We start from the raw sequence: 19066 nt of genomic DNA on the forward strand, positions 1-19066 counted from the left end.
ACGCTGCTTTGTGGACGACAATCTCCTGTTAAAGTTGACATATATTGTATTTCTAGCTTAAAGTATACAGATACTTATCCATTTTTTTAATGTGCATACTCCATCTATGCCTATTTGTTTCTTGTTTGGTTGTAACTGGCTCGGTATACTGGCCTGTAAATAGCCAAGATGACACTAAAGTGACTTAAACTAGAGTGCCAAATTTTCCTGGCGGGTAAGGAAGCAGGTTCGAGTCCCGAACCGCCAAATATCCGCTGAGCAGAGTACTGTCCCCACATGCTGTTCGCCAAGGGTGACGGTTGAAAACCGAGGACACATCTTCTGTTTCACGATGACAATCATTTTACACATTTATTTATTTACTTGTTGATTTATTTATTTACACATTTATTTAGCGCTGCCTGTCATTAAACGTTTTTTTAAATGTTACTCTTGCACTTCATGTGGTCAGTATGTAACTGTTGAATTGTTTGAACGTTACATGTAGCGCCAGGTTCCGTTTGTACCGTCTAACACGCATGTAGCTGAAATGACAATAAAACTTCGGAACCCAGAGCATTTCTACTTAGAGGTAAACAATGGCGGGTGTAGAACCACGCGGGACCGTTTGAAATATGTTTAGAAGATCGGTTGAAACCAGAACCAAACCTACGGACCAGAAGACCCAGGTTCAAACCCCACTTACTACCATTGTGTCCTTGAGCAAGACACTGAACCCTGAGTGTCTCCAGGGGGGGACTGTCCCTGTAACTACTGATTGTAAGTCGCTCTGGATAAGGGCGTCTGGTAAATGGCGTAAATGTAAATGTAGGCGCTTGTTGTGCCCGTGTCCCATGGGCCCATGTGGGGGTCACGGCCTGCCTGTTTGTGCACAGCGCACCCCACACGCGTTCACAGTCACGTCACCCCGTTATCAAACATCTAGAGGAACCTCTGCGGTTGGCACCACGTATGTGTACATGACTGCCATGTCTATTTCTGTTCCATTTTGACTCCCAGAAGGGGGCCAAGCCCTCCCCCCGCCGCGACCTTTGTTCCAATTACGTCTGCGCATGCGCAGCGGCGACATTTTGCGTATAGAACCACAACTTATAGATTTCGATCCCGAGAAGGCGCTTTTCTCCGCGGCAGCAGAGCGCACGTCGCTTGTCCGTAATAAACACGACCCGGGCGAAGATTTCACGTTGCCAGAACAGAGCAGGTGTGTTTTCGCCGTTCGAGGACGTGCAACACCTCACGACCCTCTCGGCGGTGTTGCCAAATCCGCGTATATGACGCAAGTCCGGTCTCGATTCTTTTTTTCACTTCGTTGGTCGGAAAATATGAAAATATGAAAGCTTTGTAGTGCCACAACACGTCCTTAAACTGCTTTTGGGGCGAGCGGTCGATTTCCGGCTCGGTTGCGCGCCCGATATCGGCGCGCTTCCTGCGACACCTGGCAACGCGGCTTCCCAGCAGCTCTGCTGTGTTTTCGCTGGCAGCCCGGCGGAGGGGCGACTGTCACTGGCCCGCCGAGGATGGACCACGCAAGCTGAGCCCTGCGACGCCGGGGACCTCCTGTCTGCGAGCTCCGCGACCCGGGCGCTTTTTTAGACACCCCCGACATCTGGGGGTCCGTGAGAAGAGCGTTTTTCTCTCATCGCCGGAGGTGAACGGCCACAGACTGCGCCAACATGAAGTTCGCGCAGCTCCTGCTGAAGAACGGAGCCAAGATGAGCATCCCGAAGCAAGTGGACCGCTTCTCCAAGTTCTCCCCGTCGCCGCTGTCAATGAAGCAGTTCATCGATTTTGGCAAGTTGGGCTGTGCCGCCGTCACCCCCCCTTTCCCTCTCTCAGCCAGTGCATGCATGCAAAGTGTCGCCTTTCTTCTCGAAGCGATAAAAACTCAACAAGCACCATTACGTTGATGCAGGGTCCGCCAACGCCTGCGAGAAGACCTCCTTCACGTTCCTGAGGCAGGAGCTTCCTGTCAGGCTGGCCAACATCATGAAGGAGATCGACTTCCTCCCCGACAAGCTCCTGGGGACCCCGTCCCTGCAGCTGCTGCACAGCTGGTAACGTCGCCCGCCGTCACCACCGTCACCTGTCCTGGTCCCGACCAGAACACTCGACCCGGTTTACATTTTTCCAGACGCCCTTGTCCAGAGCAAGTTACAATCAGTATTTACAGTGACAGTCCCCCCCTGGAGACACTTAGGGTTAAGTGTCTTGCTCAGGGACACGACGGTAGTAAGTGGGATTTGAACCTGGGTCTTCTGGCTACTAGGCTACTACCACCCTATCTATCCTAATAAATACCAGAGTATTTATCCAGAGGGACTTACTGTCAGCAGTTACAGGGACAGTCCCCTCCTGGAGACACTCTGGGTTAAGTGTCTTTGCTCAGGGACACGACGGTAGTAAGCGGGGGTTGAACCTGGGTCTTCTGGTTCATAGGCTACTACCACCCTATCTATCCTATTAAATACCACAGTATTTATCCAGAGGGACTTACTGTCAGCAGTTACAGGGACAGTCCCCTCCTGGAGACACTCTGGATTAAGTGTCTTGCTCAGGGACACGACGGTAGTAAGTGGGATTTGAACCTGGGTCTTCTGGTTCATAGGCTACTACCACCCTATCTATCCTAATAAATACCAGAGTATTTATCCAGAGGGACTTACTGTCAGCAGTTACAGGGACAGTCCCCTCCTGGAGACACTCTGGGTTAAGTGTCTTTGCTCAGGGACACGACGGTAGTAAGCGGGGGTTGAACCCTTGGCTCTCATCGTGGCTTTCTTTACCCTCCCAGTCCCGGATATCGCGGTGTGGCATCATGGCTACTTCTGGCCTGCGTTACTCAGTTTGGATCGGCGGGCCTGGAATGCGGAGCAGCCGTCTGCGCCCCTTCGCCCGCTGACACCGGACCATGAACGGCGTGGAGGGGTGACAGCCGGGCTGCGGTCTAATGTGCGATATTAGTTGACTATGGTTCAAAGCTTATTGTTTCATTTTTGTTTTTTTCCTTGAATTTTGGTAGAACATGATGGACCATGAACGCCTTGGATAGTTCTGAAGTTATATATGGGGGCGGTGGTGGCCCTAGCGGTCAAGGAAGCGGCCCCGTAATCAGAAGGTTGCCGGTTCGAATCCCGATCCGCCAAGGTGCCACTGAGCAAAGCGCCGTCCCCACGCACTGTCATGGCCGCCCACTGCTCACCAAGGACGACGATTAAATACAGAGGACACATTTCGTTGTGTGCACCGTGTGCTGTGCTGCACTGTATCACAATGAAAATAACTTCACTTTCACTTTCATATTCTCGAAGCATGAAAATGCAGCTCCTGGTCTGCAGTGGTCAGTTGTCCAAGGAACGTCCAATAGAAGAGCCGCTGTGGGTTCTGATGCGTGCATGCTGACCCGTGTCCACCACAAACTGGATGAGAAGGCGGCCCGGTCTGAGGAACCGTCCTGATGTGTCTCCTTTCGTCCTTTCTCTTTACAGACTGTAAAAATTAGTCTGTGTTATCCTGTCACAGTCTTACATTTACATTTACAGTATTTACAGAGCGACTTACAATCAGTAGTTACAGGGACAGTCCCCCCCTGGAGACACTCAGGGTTAAGTGTCTTGCTCAGGGACACAATGGTAGTAAGTGGGATTTGAAGCAGATGAGACGGGGCGAGAGGCTCCGTTTTGATCTGCTTTCTGCTGTACGAGTACGAGCCGAAATGGCCGAGATAGCCACCTTCCGGTAAAGTTGGGCGGGGCCGGCTGGATCTCGCGACACGTGAGGCGCTGACCTCTTAAACACAGCGGTGTCGATCTGAGGAGGCCTTCCGTGTTCCAGGGTTCCGTCCGCGGCCCCTGGGTTTCTTGAGTGAAGGGGTCACGTTACGCGAGTGCGCCGGGCCCCCTGTTGTCACGCGTTGAGAGGCCACCTCACTACGTGGGGGCAGTGGTGGCCTAGCGGTTAAGGAAGCGGCCTCGTAATCAGAAGGTTGCCGGTTCGAATCCCGATCCGCCAAGGTACCACTGAGGTGCCACTGAGCAAAGCACCGTCCCCACACACTGCTCACCGGGCGCCTGTCATGGCCGCCCACTGCTCACTCAGGGTGATGGTTAAATGCAGAGGACAAATTTCACTGTGTGCACCGTGTGCTGTGCTGCTGTGTATCACATGTGACAATCACTTCACTTTATTATTTATTATTTATTATTACCGGTTACGTTGTACTTAGCCCTCGGATCGCGTCCTTTGTTAGCGCGTCATAAAGGAGGCGACGGTGAGGTTTATTCCGCGTTATCTGTGGCCTGCTCACCAGGAAGCCCCGTGTGTGCGCGTGGCTGCGGTTTTAAAGGTCGGCTTAGGACAAGGTCATGGGTTAAGCAACCTCGCTCGCTCAGCGCTTTCCGTGCTTCCAGAAGTGCATTTTGAAGGCTCCGTCCGCGAGTCGCACGCTTGGAGGCGATGGGGTGAGGGGCAAAGGTCAGAGGTTCAGCAATAAAAGTGTCAGGCATGTGGTTTAATAGGAACACTTAGAAGCCACATTGTCCTGTAGCTGTATTCCTATTGGTCAACATGGGGCCCTGGGAGGCTATTTTTAGACCGCGGCCATTGCACCTCAGTAACACGTGCTAACATGCGTATTAACATGGGAACAATGACCCATGTCATTGTCACCCGTTTATGTTCCTGTAAATATTATGGTCTTTAATGGTTAATCGGCCCCTCCAGCAGCCCCCCCCTCCCCATTAAAAGACATTCATTCATTCTGATTAATGCAAATAGCCGCGAGGCTGTTTTGGAGTGAACGAACGAACATGGATCTTGGAGCCATGTGGAGATGTGCTATATAAAATATGAGTAAAACATTACTTCCATAGACTCTTGTAGCCTATAACAGGAGCTTGGACAGGGACAGAAGGGGGACAGAAGGGGCTTTGCATGCGTACTGTAAGCACAGACGGTTTGTGATGCCATAAATATGACTGCCTTCTTTCTCTCTTCCCCCCCCCTCCCCCCCATCTTGTGTTTATACCCCTCAGTCGTTGGTTGATGGTATGTACCGTACCCGAGCTTGCTCCCCTGTTGCGTATGTTCTACAGGAGGCCTCTGTAAAAAGCATGTGTGCGGCGTTCTGGGTCTCCTCGGCCTGTGCTCCGGGTCTCTAGTTACTGCTTCGTGGACGCGTCACCAGACCTGAAATCCAGTCGAACCGTGTAAACTCATTTCCTCAATGGCGGACCTGGTTAACAGGGCAAGCCTGAGCTTTACTTTATTTACTTATTTACTGAGCTGGCTGAAGGGTTGGGATGGATTTCGGTCACATCTACGCAAGTCGGTCGGCTTTGGTAGATCTAAGCTTTGTGGCTAGATGCTGTCCAGTCACATTTGAGGTGAATTCCATGTAAAAAGGAAAAAAAAAATAATAAAATCCATAATTTAACATTTTTACATGATTGTGGCGAGGGAATCTGGCAACGTCTCCGGAGACTCATGCTGACGCGAAAGGGCTTTTTGGCGCTTTATCTGCTGGAGCGGGTCTAAGCATGAGAGTCTCTGCAGATGTGTGGCAGGAGATCATATATTTTATCGCTGTTTGCCAGATTTTCCCCGTTTTTTTTTTTTTTAGTTTTTTTTTTTTACATGGAACGCTTGGTGCAGTAAAACCGGCGTCTTGTCTTTTTCTTGAAAGCGCCTTCAGCCGAGGTGCATTCAAGTTTGCTTTTGTCCCTCCAGGTATGCACAGAGTCTCATGGAGATAGTGGACTTTCTGGAGAAAGATCCCGAAGACAAAAATGTCTTGAGGAAGTAAGCCATGTTTGACCCAGGTTTTCTGGTGAAAATGTCGTGTTCATGCGAGCACGAACGGGCATTTAACTGTCCTTTTTATCAGGTTCACGGAGACTTTAATCAACGTACGGAACAGGCACAACAACGTGGTGCCCACCATGGCCCAGGGGGTCATCGAGTACAAGGAGGCCTTTGACGTGGATCCGGTGACTAATCAGAACGTCCAGTACTTCCTGGACCGCTTCTACACGAGCCGCATCTCGACCCGAATGCTCATGAATCAACACTGTGAGTGCAGCTCATTCTTCCTCGCCATTCGTTCCCAGAATACCGGGTGTCGGTTCGTTTCGGACAGTGCGGCGCCGATTGTTGTTTCTCTCTTAAAGCTCTTATCTTCGATGGAAGTACCAATCCGGCCCACCCTAAACACATCGGCAGCATCGACCCCAGTTGTGATGTAGTCGAGGTAATAAAAGGTAAAAACGCCCATGATGATAACGCCAAGATACTTTGTGACGGTAGCGATCGACTGGCTGGGAATTTCATGTTAAATCTGCATTGTGTTTGTGTGTATGTGTGTGTGTGTGTGTGTGTGTGTGTGTGTTGATTTTCTCATGGCCAGATGCCTATGAGAGTGCCAAGATGCTGTGCGATCAGTATTACCTGACGTCCCCAGAAGTGGAAATCCAACAAGTCAACTGTGAGACGTTTTTTTTTTCCCCTCCACGTGTTTCAGTTTCCTTGTTATTGTTGCCCACAGCCGTTACATTCACACGGTAAACGGCCCTGTGGGGTTTGGTGTATCCGTACACGTTTGCGTAGGGTTGGTGGTGTCGGAATGCTTTTGACCGTGAAAAACGGCGATCTACAAACTACATGCCAGGACATGCACATGTATATAATGCAGCGTATAATCACAGAGGTGTGTGGGGGTGAAACAGGAACCCACCTTCTGTTTCACCCTACATAGGTGTGCAAAAAGTGTTAACAAATAGTGTGTGTGTGTTAACATATAGTGTGTGTGTGTGTGTGTGTGTTGTTTTAAAATGTTCATTATTAAATGGAATAGTTTCCAACACATATACTTAAGATTGATTATTGCTTTATTGTTAAATGCACATACTTGCACATACATACTTCCATTTTTTTCTCTCAGATGTTCTCTGAGATTTTGTAAATCAAGGAGCCATTCATCATTTATGTGAAATGTGTGTTCTGAAATCATTTTGACAGCTAGAAAAAAAGCAATGCATTATGTCTAGCGTACTTATCAGGCATGAGGTCACCATAAAGTCGCCAGGGTGAACAAACTCTTATCACTGCTGTGCAAATAACGAACCTGAGCCAGATATACGAATTGAACAGAGCCATTTCTACGTCTATGGAACTTTCGTCACTTTCTGTTTATTTTTTTCTGGTTTTTCTCCTGTTCTATTGCAGCCAAAGAACCCAGTCAACCTATACACATTGTCTATGTCCCCTCTCACCTATATCATATCCTCTTTGAGCTCTTTAAGGTACTGTGCTTATATTTTTTGGCATGTTTGGTTTTAGTAATGACTGTAAAAAAAGCTCATCATGGGCCAATCATAACCCAAGTATGACCCGATAACCTGCTTCAAGATAGAAGGCTATGTTGCAAAGACTATTTTTGCACCGTCATAACACCCGCGGTCTTTGGGGTATGTATATGTCACTTAATCTTGCATCTAACAATGTGAGCACTCCAAGAACGGCAACATTGGGTCTATTTCTGGAAGGCAAAGTGTCCCACGGAGCTTCAGTGGCCTTTCTTGTTTTTCACAGAATGCTATGAGGGCTACTGTAGAGACCCATGAATCCAGTTTAACCCTCCCGCCCATCAAAGTTAGGGTCTCACTGGGCTCTGAAGACCTGACAATAAAGGTAAATGCCCAGTCTGGTGGGTATCAGTGCCGGAACGGCACGACGACTCTGTTGGCACAATAACGTCAGTGTTGTTACTATTGTTTTGAGTTGGTGGCATCGTGGTGCCGTGAAAAAGAGATTTCCCACAATGTTCTAGTGCTGTGATTTTCACATTAAGTACCACATTGGAATACTACCACTTTTATGACTGGCATTAAAATCTACGAAAAAAGGAGCCTTAGTACCATCAGAGATATGTGTACCACATATTGAGAACCAAAGCTGTAGCGATATTATGATCAGATCTTTCCTTATCGTGACAACCATGTGACTTGTATGAGCATTTTTATGCATGGAAACAAATGTTTGGTGTTGGTCAGATCACTGATGGTATTCAAATGAATGATGATATGAGGACTTTTGTTCACTATGATAACTGCAGATGTCAGACAGAGGGGGTGGAGTTCCTCTGAGGAAAATCGAGCAGCTTTTCAGCTACATGTACACAACTGCCCCGAGCCCTGTAATAGAAAACGCCCGCAACGCCCCGCTGGTGAGAACCCTGTTTATTCATGGAAAAGCGAGATGCCATCAGACACAGGGGGCATGTAAAGTGTAAACTGTCTGAAGTAAAGAGGGTTGCAGATTACCAGAATTACACCGGATAACTTTAATCATTCACTCAGGCCTGGATTAAACTGTTGCCCCCACAGGCTGGCTTCGGATACGGCCTTCCCATTTCCCGCCTGTATGCCCGGTACTTCCAGGGAGACCTGCAGCTCTACTCTATGGAGTCCTATGGGACGTCAGCAGTGATCTACATGAAGGTGTTTTATGACGTGTTTTTCCTGCTCATGCGACATTAATTTTACATCCAGAAATTACATTCATGGAATTATCTGACAGGTCGTTGAAAGAGAAAATATTTTATTTGTTTTTTATTTCCAGGCCTTGTCTTCAGAATCAGTTGAGAGACTGCCTGTTTTCAACAAGTCTGCTTTAAGGCACTACCAGACCAGCATAGAGGCGGACGACTGGAGCATCCCAAGCAGGGACCCCAAAAAGCTAGGAAAGTATGAGTTCAGTGTGTAAACAAAAGACAATAGAATAAAACACTAGGCCACTAAGAAGAAAGGAAGGATTGTGGAAAGAAGGACCGAACTGAGAAACCAGTCTGGACATTCGAGCGACAGTGGAGTCTCCACACATTCATATTCACCATGGGACAGGTGACCTTGAGTATTTGGGTATTTCAGTGGGGTAGGAGGACAGCCAATCGCTTCATGAATGTTACACTCTTCTCTTTTATTTAACGCCGATACATTTGAAAGTTTGATTTGTTTTTCACTTAATCGTCACTGCTGAAGGTTTTGAATGCGATTTTATTATTATGGCTTTTGTTGTTATAGGTTTTGATTTTATTGAAGGTCTGTGAGCAATATAAATCCATGATGCCTCATTTCAGATTTGGAAAAATGACAGAACAATGACCCAAGTGAAAGCTTCACACTGTACACTTTTATCTGTCAGAAATCATGGAAATGTTATTGCTACGTAATTCAGGCATTAGGCACCATTTCCATGAAGGTATTAAGCATAAAAATAAATGAAGGTGTTCTTATTTTCTTTAACCCATGGTAATTCAGAATGGCCAAGGCCCACATTTCCACAAATAACCACTGAACAAATTGAGAACAGATATTTTAACTGACTGTTGACAGGGACCTGGTCATCTAGAAGAAGAAAAAATGCAAACCAGTCTTTGATATGCTATGATAAGGATGGAGGGACATGCATATTAAGCGGCCAATATCCAATGCAGTGTTTTATTCCTTATCAGAATTTACTGATGTGGCAGGGAGCTATGTGGGTGCGGCCACGTGGTTTAGGAATGGCCGAACACATGCCACCTTGCTGCTTATCTAAAACATTCGGACGACACAAACGGACCCTTATATACATAAATTGCAGCCGGGGGCTTTTTCCACAAAGTTAGTGTGTAACAGGCAGCCTGACTGTTGTTTGTGAAATGTGGGGAAAATGTTAGAGGAGGGTAAGGTGAACACTTTGTTAAATGACTTTTTAAAAGGCATTTGGAACGGCTGCATAGCGCCCCGAGTCATGTGTTAATCTAACATTTCAGGTATGTGACAGTGAAAAAAAAAAAAAAAAAGGAAAGAAAGAAAGATTAATTTAATTGCCGTTTCTATGTAAGAAATTAATGAATGAATAAATAATAATAGGACCTCTCCACATTATGTAGGATTTTAGACTATAGTGTTGGGATTTTGTAGCAATATTAATTACCTCTCCTAAGCTGTAACTAACTATAACATAATTAAAAAATGTACTTTTTTTTTTTTTTTTTGTGGACTGAAACAAAATATATGATCAAAGTAACACTGAAGTGCCAAACTTTTTGCTTTTCCATAACATTTTTGGTGGGTATTAACATTTATTGTAATAAATCTCAGGTTGTTTATGATATGCCATGTTATTGCTATAATTTGAAAAAAGATTTTAGCATCTCCTTCATAAATGTGTTGGCATTTCAAGGGAACTGCAGAAATGCTTTTTATCGTCATTTTATTATTTTTTATAAATGCACATGGGCATTTATTTAGCATATTGCCTTTATGTTTTTACAGTCTTCCAGCTTCCATTCACACACCTCCAATGTTTCAATGTACCAGATGTACCTCATTCTGCTGCATCCTTAGTATTCTTTGACAATGACCTGAAGCAGTGAGGGTGACATGCGTATAACTGTGGAAAATGTGTTTGTACGGTTGATGTGTCTAAGGGATTATAACTAACTCTATGAAATATGTTTATATCTACAAAATAACATGTTTTCCTTTGCGCATTGTCCGCTTTTTCGATTTTCCTCAAAGCAGCAGCTACTGTGAGTGCAGATTTGTTTTTACTGTAAGAACACTGCAAATAAAAAAAGGAGAACAATAAACGTTTGTGATTGGGAATGTCAGTCGTATCGTCATATTTGCTGGTTATTTAACACATTGACTGTTCAAAGCTGTTTAAAGCATTGGTTTATTTAAAGCAACCTGCAACCAGTAGTACACCCACCCCCGTTTTATTTATTTTTTTAAACAGTCGACAAAGTGTACACATCGACAGGGCTAATTATTCTATTCTAAGTGGCAGGTGGATGAATGAACATGCAAGCAAGCTTTATCCATTCGGTGCTCAGAGAGCAGCAGCTCAGACTGATCTGGAATTTGTCCCCTTATGACATCATATGGGGAAAGGTTACCTCCCAATTCTCATGCTTTTTCCACCCAGAGAATTGGAAAGAGACTTCAGATACAGTATTAGGGGACCACTAAGACCGACATAAAAGCAAAGAAATTTTGGGGAAGATGGCAGTCTGGAACGGCGCATATAAAACTCTGGGGCTAATTTCTGTTCTGTGGTGAGCCAAACCAATACAAATAGAGTATTTATTATTACAGTGGGCTTATTACCCCGCACAACAGCACTGATCTCTTAAAGCACATTTTACAAATGTGTCACAGCAGTGGGCAGGGCAGGGCGGGAGAAACCACAGGGACGTTTATAACACACTACAGGTGGTAAGAAGTGCGAGTTGAACCCTATTGTCATTTCAGATATATCCGTGTTAGACGGTACATAGTAAAACGAAACAACGTTTCTCCTGGTGCTACATGTAACATTTAAACAACGTTACATACTGACATGAAGTGACCGTGTGCGACATCGACAAACTGGGCTACATGAAGTGCAAATGGGACATAGGCAGCGCAAGAGTAACATTTAACACAAAAAAAAAGCATAGACAGCAAGCAGACAGCGCCAATGGAGCAATGCGATTAGGCAGACGAAAGACACCGGGAAAACCTGGCCCGGAGTGTAGGGTAATGTTCGGATCATGACAAATTCACATGTGTGATGTTGTGGGGCAGTGGTGGCCTAGCGATTAAGGAAGCGGCCCCGTAATCAGAGGGTTGCTGGTTCGAATCCCGAACCCGCCAAGGTGCCACCGAGCAAAGCGCCGTCCCCACACACTGCTCCCCGGTCACCTGTCATGGCTGCCCACTGCTCACCAAGGGTGATGGGTTAAATGCAGAGGACACATTTCACTGTGTGCACCGTGTGCTGTGCTGCTGTGTATCACAATGACGACCATTTCACTTTTAAACAGTGACAGCTCAGGTGGGAATGGACTGTTGCAAAGTCACAGGCACGTGTGTCCGGACGCATTGAAATGGCAGATTGTGAACAAGCAGATGAGTTCATCTGGTAAAATTTGTCATCAAATCCGTAAGCCTACAGATACTCATAAAAGCGATTGCAAAATGTAACATACTCTGACACCTCTGAAGGTAAGACAACACCAGCGACCTCAGAGCTAACAGGCCTTTTTGTGTTGTGATATGTAACGCACCCTGTAAACCGATCTGTGATTTGCTCTGTAAGGCTTTTTTTTTCTTTTCGTTCCTCCCGGGTTAAACTCCCGCTCGATGACCCAGCTTGTGTGCTCTGGCCTTCCTCCAGGGCCCGTTCCTGGCCGCCCGCCATCCGCCCGATCGTAGAGGACATGTGACTGTCTCGCGCGGACACCTGAGGTCGGCTGCTGTGCTCTGTTTCCTGTAGCCGGAGCACCGCCTGACTCGTCCCCACGTTTCTGCTCAATGGCACTGGCATTTGCCCCCCCGACCCACAACCTGTTTCATTAATTTTTTTCGGTGTCACTAATTAGGGTTGGGCTAATAATGAATCTTTATTTATCAGTCACTTTCACATTAAATATGTTGATTATCAAAAACACCCAAATCAACAGGAGGAAGCTTGGCAAAGCGAAGGGGTTCGTTTATATTTTCATCAGTACAACACATGAGATGAGGTATTATGGGTGTGGCTTGGCTACACAGAAAGATCTCTTAAAGCGATATGAGAAAAAAAATAAAAAAGTGTAGTGATTGTCACATGTGATACACAGCAGCACAGCACACGGTGCACGCAGTGAAATTTGTCCTCTGCATTTAACCCGTCACCCTGAGTGAGCAGTGGGCAGCCATGACAGGTGCCCGGGGAGCAGTGTGTGGGGACGGTGCTTTGCTCAGTGGCACCTTGGCAGATCGGGATTTTAACACGTCCATGCGGGCATGACGCGGCGGGTGCATGGAGAGGAGGACGAAGAGTGACGAGGAATGAAGGATGCTTTCACCTGACATCACGAAACAGGGGTTTAATGGTGAATCACAGGACAGGGGAGACATCCGAGACGTTGACATTGGTGAACACAGAACATAACGGCAAAGACCTGACGGCGAACAGAAACAAACAGGGCAGCTTTATACAATTAACACAGGTGAAAACGATTAGGGAACATTACACAGGACAACAATGAAATGGTTACTCCGGACCGGAGTAACCCCCATTTCGGACCGGATCGTGAAAACCAGCAACCTTCTGATTACAGGGTCGCGTCTTTAACTGCTAGGCCACCCCTGCCCCCAAAAAATTGAACGCTTCACGAATTTGCGTGTCATCCTTGCACAGGGGCCATGCTAAACTTCTCTGTATCGTTCCAATTTTAGTATATGTGCTGCCGAAGCATCTTCGATCCAGCCCTATCAGTAGGACCCTCCTGTAGATTCTCTCACATTATGACACAATCGTAATGTATAATAGGTTGGTAGGGTGGTGGTAGCCTGGTGGGTCACACACTCACCTATGAACCAGAAGACCCAGGTTCAAACCCTGCTTACTACCATTGTGTCCCTGAGCAAGACACTTAACCCTGAGTGTCTCTGGGGGGGGACTGTCCCTGTAACTACAGACTGTAAGTCGCTCTGGATAAGAGTCACGTCCCTGTCTAGGGGTCAGGAGATGCGACAACAAACGAGGGGAATATGTCCAGTGGGAAGACACAGATACCAAACCCAAGTGAAATAGTGGTTTTATTTACAGTGAGCTACAGTGAGCAGTGAACAACAAACCAAACCAAAAGTGCTATATACACAACTACACAATTCACAGGAGCACAACACACCGTGAAAGGAGAGACAAAACAACTACACAACAAAGCCACAACTAACCACACTAATCACTAACACACACACCAACTCTAACACAATCCAAACTCCAACTCCAAAACTCTCCTCTCGCTTCCTCCTCCTCCAGCTCCACAACAATGAGCCCTGAATGGTGGCTGGAAGGGTCCTTAAGTAGTTCTCTGTCCTGTGCGCTGATTGGCTGCCAGTTGACGAGGGAGTTGGTGGGTGGAGCTATAAATCCAAATCTCCTCCCCCAGCAGACAGCCTAAAAGAGAACACGCACAAAACAGAGCACCCCAAGCCATTCTACGGCCTAAAGGACCTAACATAAGGGCGTCTGGCAAATGCTGTAAATGTAAATGGTGGCACATTAAGATGGAGCTGATCCACCAATTGGATCCACCAATAGTAGCCTAGTGGGTAACACACTCGCCTGTGAACTCGAAAACCCGGGTTCGAATCCCACTTACTGCCATTGTGTCCCTGAGCAAGACACTTAACCCTAAGTTGCTCCAGGGAGACTGTCCCTGTAACTACTGATTGTAAGGCGCTCTGGATAAGGGCGTCTGATAAATGCTGTAAATGGAATGAAGTTCAGCAGCAGCATCACATCAGAACCAAGCAAAAGCTCTGGACTGTTGACAGTGTCGGCATATATTATGATGACACTTACAGTCAAAATTTTGGTGAAAAAAATTAATTAGACCAAATGTGATCCGATTTCTTGGACACTTGATAATCTGAGTCTTAACTGTCAACTTCTAAAGTTCCATTAGTCCACACAGGAGATGCGATGAAAAGCAAAAGCTCTCAACTAAGACAAAAAAAAAAAAAAAAACTTCCATTTCTCGACGAACTCTTAAATTCATTTTGCCACAATTATTTCTAAATGCAAAAAAAAAAAAAAAAAAAAAAAAACCAGCGCCGTTCACCTTCTCGGGCGATTTTGTCGCCCGCCTCGGAGGACCACCGGAGGAGACCGCCGCGAGATTTCCATTAGCATTGTGCGGAGGCCTAGTTAAGAAGCGGCAAATAGAGGCAACCTTGGCGAGGCGCACTTTGCCGCCTCCTTCGCCACAAAAGAATTAATGGCCCGGCCTCGCCGCTGTTCCGATCCGCGCCGCCGAAGTGTCGAAATTATCCCTCGCCTCAGCGGTAATTCCCCCCGCTGAGACGAGGCAGCGCAAGTACGGCCTTACCAACGAAACCGTAGGCCTGGCACTTACTCGGCATGAACATTAGGGGCTCGAAATTCAAGGCGATCGCGAGCTCCTTCCCCGATGGGGGTCTGGAAGTTTTGACGTCGAGTTGTTTCCCTCCCGAAAGCCCTGCTCCCAACTTTTCCGGAAGTCTCCGTCCTGTACGGTTGCCGTATTCGGCATCTCTGGGCCAAGTGACGTGACTTCATGGTTAATAGAGGATTCCCTCTGGTTCCAGCAGCAGGTACCCCCGCAGCGAGGGCGGTACGGCGAGTTTCTCGACGCCCGCGTGGCACCGGTCAAACATCTGGGCGCGGACGGCGCAGCGGGCCAAGTGCATGAGGGTGCGAGGCGTGTTGCCGCAGACGGCAAACAGGGAGTCGTAGAAGTCCTTGTGCCGCTGAAAAATAACAGGCGTCGCGTCATTAGAGTTGAAGTTGAGGTGGAAGGTGGCAACAATTTGCTTGACGTTGTGGGTCACCGATACTGACCCCTCTACTGCACGACATCACTGGCCACTCGGTAAATATTAGATAAATGTCAGAATATTAGAATAAGATGTCAAAGGCACAGTAGTGGTGTCAAAATGAGTTCATTTATGCAATTAGTTTGAATTATTTAACAAATAATTAACTTGCAAAAAAAAAAACTGATTGTCCAAGGCGTCCATGTTCAGAAAAACTGCTTAAACGGATTAATATTGTGAAATAAATAACATTATTAATTTTTAACCAGTAAGATAGACAACTGATGTCAAACGTATCAATGTGTAAATCCCTTGTTAAGGTCACCGATAGTGCTGACATTTGCAAACCTATTTGTTCTCTATCTCTATTCCCACTCCACCCATTGCTCTTGCTATAAGCATCTTGGTGACTATATATTCATATTTGTATTTCTATTGATATTATTATTCACAATGTTACATTGAGTAAAAATGTATTACTGAAGTTTTTTGCCTTTGCACAGTGATGTGGTTGACTGCTGTATTGAATCTATCTGAAGGAGATGTGTTTTGATTTGTGATAATTTGTCTGTAAACTGAAAAATTACCTCAATAAATATAATAATAATTAAACAAAATTATCGTTGTGATCGATTTAGAACCGATTTTTTTTTATTCGTCTCAGGTACCTCATAGGTGGCATCAGGGACAGCTGGTCTCCACTTCCGGGTGGGCTTGAGGTGCTCGTAGGAATTGACCATGACCTCAATGGCTTTGGGTGACTCTCGGCAGGACTGCAGGACCTACTTAACTCAAACCAGAGTTGGGTTAGCACCTGATGCCGGGCGCTACTTTCTCAACCTCACCGTCTACCTGCCCTGGGACAGTAAGGTCGATTGCACGACGTTGTGACTGACCCTGTTCTCGCTTTGTTCTCATTCTTCTACTATAAATGTACAGCGTTTGGCCTTTGCCATCATGCTTTGTGTGTTTTTACCTTGTGGAACTGTGGAGGGTAGATCCTGGGAGCTCCGTGGTTGAGCAGTAATTGGAAGCAGATCTCCGGGGCAGCGAAGTGGCGCACCTCTGAGACCTTCACCACGTACTGAATTGGCGAGCACCCGTTCACGTCCATGTTGCGCGGGTTGGCACCCGCCACCAGCAGCATCTCCATGAGCGTGTGGTCGCAGTTCCACGCAGCCTTGTGCAGGGCCGTTTTGTGGTCCTCCTCGTGCAGGTCGGGCTGCGCCCCGCAGTCCAGCAGCATCCGGCACACGAGGTGGTGCTCGGTGCTGAAGGTCTGGCTGCGGGTGCAGTAGGCCCAGAACGCTGCAGTGATGAGCGGCGTCTCCTGGCGGGAATTCACAGCGTCCAAGTTGGCGCCGTTCGAGGCGTACAGACCCACCAGCTCCGGCACGCCAAATCGAGACGCTGCGTGCAGCGGCGTATCCTCATCATTGTTCTGGCTGGGCATGTTGATCTTAGCACCTGAAACCAGAGACTCATACTGTGGCACATCTACTGTACAGCAACAAAACAACGACCTAAGGGTTTAGATGTTTCTACAAAGCTTCAAAAAAGCTTCAGCAATCCAAGAGTTAACACCTGATGCCTGGCGCTACTTTCTCAACCTCATCGTTTACCAGCCCTGGTACAACTCAGCCATTTACAGCATTTACCAGACGCCCTTATCCAGAACAACTTACAGCCAGTAGTTACAGGGACAGTCCCCCCACCTGGAGACACTCAGGTGTAGTGTCTTGCTCAGGGACACAATGGTAGTGAGTCAGGTTTGAACCTGTAACTTTGTGGTCTCCTGGCTCACAGGGGAGTGTGTTACCCACTAGGCCCTCCACTGAAACTAATATTCATACGTTTTAGCGTGACATTAAGCCACTTGACATCCGCACCTTTGAGAATGAGCTGCTTGGCACAGTGGAGTGACTCCTTGGTGACGCAGTAGTGCAGAGGGGTGTGGCCACTGAGCGACAAGCTGTTGACCCTCGCCCCATGCTCCAGGAGCAGGGCCACACAGTCGGCGCGGGAAACCTCGCAGGCCACGTGCAGTGGCGTCTTCCCGTTGGGCTTCCTGTTGATCGCAGCGCCGCGCTGGAGAAGGACCTGGGCGCACTCAAGGGAGTCGTACATCATGCACACGTGAATGCCCATCGCCCACGATGACTCCAGTTTATGGCCTGGCAACCAGTAGCCTACGACCAAAATGTATAATGTTAAACCAAAAGTGGCCATTATGATTTGGCAGCCGTAGGACAAGTGATATCATGGAACCACGCAGAAAAATGTTGCAATTGATTCTAATGTTTCTCATGGGCAACCTGGCAAGTCTGGCTGGTTTTGCTGGTCATTCAGCTGGTGAAAAATTTATTGCATCATTTTGGGCAAGAACAGTAAAATATGTGATTTTTTTTACTCTATGTAAAGAGCAACAGAAACTGGAACACACAGAAACAACTTTAAATGGATGCCAGGTGACTATTTAAACATCCGGTCATTGCGTTGAATTAACAAGAGGCTTGGCGCCCCCTAGTGGCCGTGTTGAGCTCCAACTTTCACGCACAGAGCGCTTTAAACAAGCGCCTGTCTCGTTGCCAAATCCGCTTAAATGAAGCGACTTTGTGAGCGTTCGACAATTAAGTGGATTACGAGTTTTGGCAATCGCGGGTTGTCGTTTAGGCAGTAGTGTAAAAATGCGCTTACCTACTTGTGTCAGTACGTACTTTTCCTCAAAGGTATAAAAAAAAATCTTGCTTTCTCAGGTCACCTTTCAAATCTGGCAACAAATGCTATTACCGCATTTCTATTGCGCCGTTGTTTGGGGGACAGAAGCTCTGTTTCCATTTAAATTTGGCCATTCTATTATTCTATTTAGGACTCAACCCGTTACCTTGCTTGTACGAAGCCAGAATCATGTCTCGGTCCTCCACATCCAACACGGTGTCCGTGTCGAAGTTGGTGGTGCGCAGGATCTCCAGAACCTCCCCGGCGTTGTCCTCCTGCAGAGCCCGCAGGAACCTCGCCTTCAACCTCTCGGCGACCTCCGCCCGGGACCCCCTCTCCCCCATCCCGTCCTACTTGGACCCCCTTCTTTCACTCGTTCCTGCGACGCATGGCGGGCCGAGAGAGGACGAGAAGACGCGGGGTCGGGGGTGAGGGATATTTTTAGGCTTCGTGGAGCTGGAGGCAGCACCAAAACTCTGCTGGGTTCGACTCAAGTCGTATTAAAAGGGCTTCACGGCGTTGTGCATTAACCGGACATTTTATCAGAGACAGCACAGGTCTGAAACTACTTTAAATTACTACTTTAAAATTAGATATAATTAATCTCCAATTACAGGTTCATTTGCTGCTGTGTACACGTTACCGAATTATCCCAGACGTTATTCAGTACTTGCAATTTTTTTACACAAATTACATTAATCTTGCATAATTGTTAGAACTGGACGTTGGATGAGTTTGTTCGGCCTCTTCGCGCTGTGCGTCATGGGTAATGTAGTCCAACATTACGCATACGTCACGAAAATAACCCACGTTTTTATATGAAAGGAAAACAGATTTGTAATTATAAATATATATATACACACACACACAGTACAGGCCAGAAGTTTGGACGCACCTTCTCATTCAATGTGTTTTCTTTATTTTCATGACCATTTATGTTGGTAGATTCGCACTGAAGGCATCAAAACTATGAATGA

The 19066-nt window shown here is 46.9% G+C and overlaps 2 protein-coding genes and 1 non-coding gene across 5 annotated transcripts; 1 reads left to right on the forward strand and 2 right to left on the reverse strand.

Annotated features, from left to right (window-relative positions):
• The first annotated feature begins 1076 nt into the window (after nt 1-1076).
• On the forward strand, nt 1077-9867 carry pdk4 (pyruvate dehydrogenase kinase, isozyme 4). 2 transcript variants are annotated; one of them, XM_028963587.1, is made up of 11 exons: nt 1079-1791; nt 1913-2054; nt 5725-5796; nt 5882-6066; nt 6165-6254; nt 6401-6478; nt 7219-7295; nt 7585-7683; nt 8108-8218; nt 8379-8492; nt 8614-9867. In XM_028963587.1, exons 1-11 carry the CDS (start codon nt 1674-1676, stop codon nt 8755-8757), a joined length of 1230 nt encoding a protein of 409 aa, XP_028819420.1. In that variant the 5' UTR covers nt 1079-1673; the 3' UTR covers nt 8758-9867. The 2 variants fall into 2 exon arrangements, 1 of the variants encoding a protein (XP_028819420.1); XR_003743294.1 differs by lacking the exons at nt 8108-8218; nt 8379-8492; nt 8614-9867 and having other exon boundaries at nt 1077-1791; nt 7219-7460; nt 7585-7681.
• Nucleotides 9868-13164: 3297 nt separating this feature from the next.
• Nucleotides 13165-13267, reverse strand: LOC114770917 (U6 spliceosomal RNA). The gene has a single exon (XR_003743504.1). It is a non-coding gene; the product is annotated as a U6 spliceosomal RNA (small nuclear RNA).
• Nucleotides 13268-14623: 1356 nt separating this feature from the next.
• asb4 (ankyrin repeat and SOCS box containing 4) lies at nt 14624-18495 on the reverse strand. Of its 2 annotated transcripts, none has more exons than XM_028963200.1 (5): nt 18256-18480; nt 17261-17560; nt 16348-16838; nt 16040-16153; nt 14624-15305 (listed from the first exon to the last, which is right to left on the reverse strand). In XM_028963200.1, exons 1-5 carry the CDS (start codon nt 18431-18433, stop codon nt 15117-15119), a joined length of 1272 nt encoding a protein of 423 aa, XP_028819033.1. In that variant the 5' UTR covers nt 18434-18480; the 3' UTR covers nt 14624-15116. The 2 variants fall into 2 exon arrangements, 1 of the variants encoding a protein (XP_028819033.1); XR_003743281.1 differs by having other exon boundaries at nt 15293-15305; nt 16040-16156; nt 18256-18495.
• Between the last annotated feature and the right edge of the window lie 571 nt (nt 18496-19066).

Source organism: Denticeps clupeoides, chromosome 20 (assembly GCF_900700375.1).
Source record: "Denticeps clupeoides chromosome 20, fDenClu1.1, whole genome shotgun sequence".
In the NCBI taxonomy this organism is placed as follows: Eukaryota; Metazoa; Chordata; class Actinopteri; order Clupeiformes; family Denticipitidae; genus Denticeps; species Denticeps clupeoides.

Excerpts from the sequence above, each read along its gene's own strand:
- pdk4 (XM_028963587.1), top strand. The coding sequence starts at position 1,674 with ATGAAGTTCGCGCAGCTCCTGCTGAAGAACGGAGCCAAGATGAGCATC. Across the intron at positions 5,797-5,881 it reads GACAAAAATGTCTTGAGGAA|GTTCACGGAGACTTTAATCA; the intron begins GTAAGCCATGTT and ends CCTTTTTATCAG. Across the intron at positions 8,219-8,378 it reads ACGCCCGCAACGCCCCGCTG|GCTGGCTTCGGATACGGCCT; the intron begins GTGAGAACCCTG and ends TTGCCCCCACAG.
- asb4 (XM_028963200.1), bottom strand. The coding sequence starts at position 18,433 with ATGGGGGAGAGGGGGTCCCGGGCGGAGGTCGCCGAGAGGTTGAAGGCG. Across the intron at positions 17,561-18,255 it reads TCTGGCTTCGTACAAGCAAG|GCTACTGGTTGCCAGGCCAT; the intron begins GTAACGGGTTGA and ends TTTTGGTCGTAG. Across the intron at positions 16,154-16,347 it reads ACCCTCCACAGTTCCACAAG|GTCCTGCAGTCCTGCCGAGA; the intron begins GTAAAAACACAC and ends TGAGTTAAGTAG.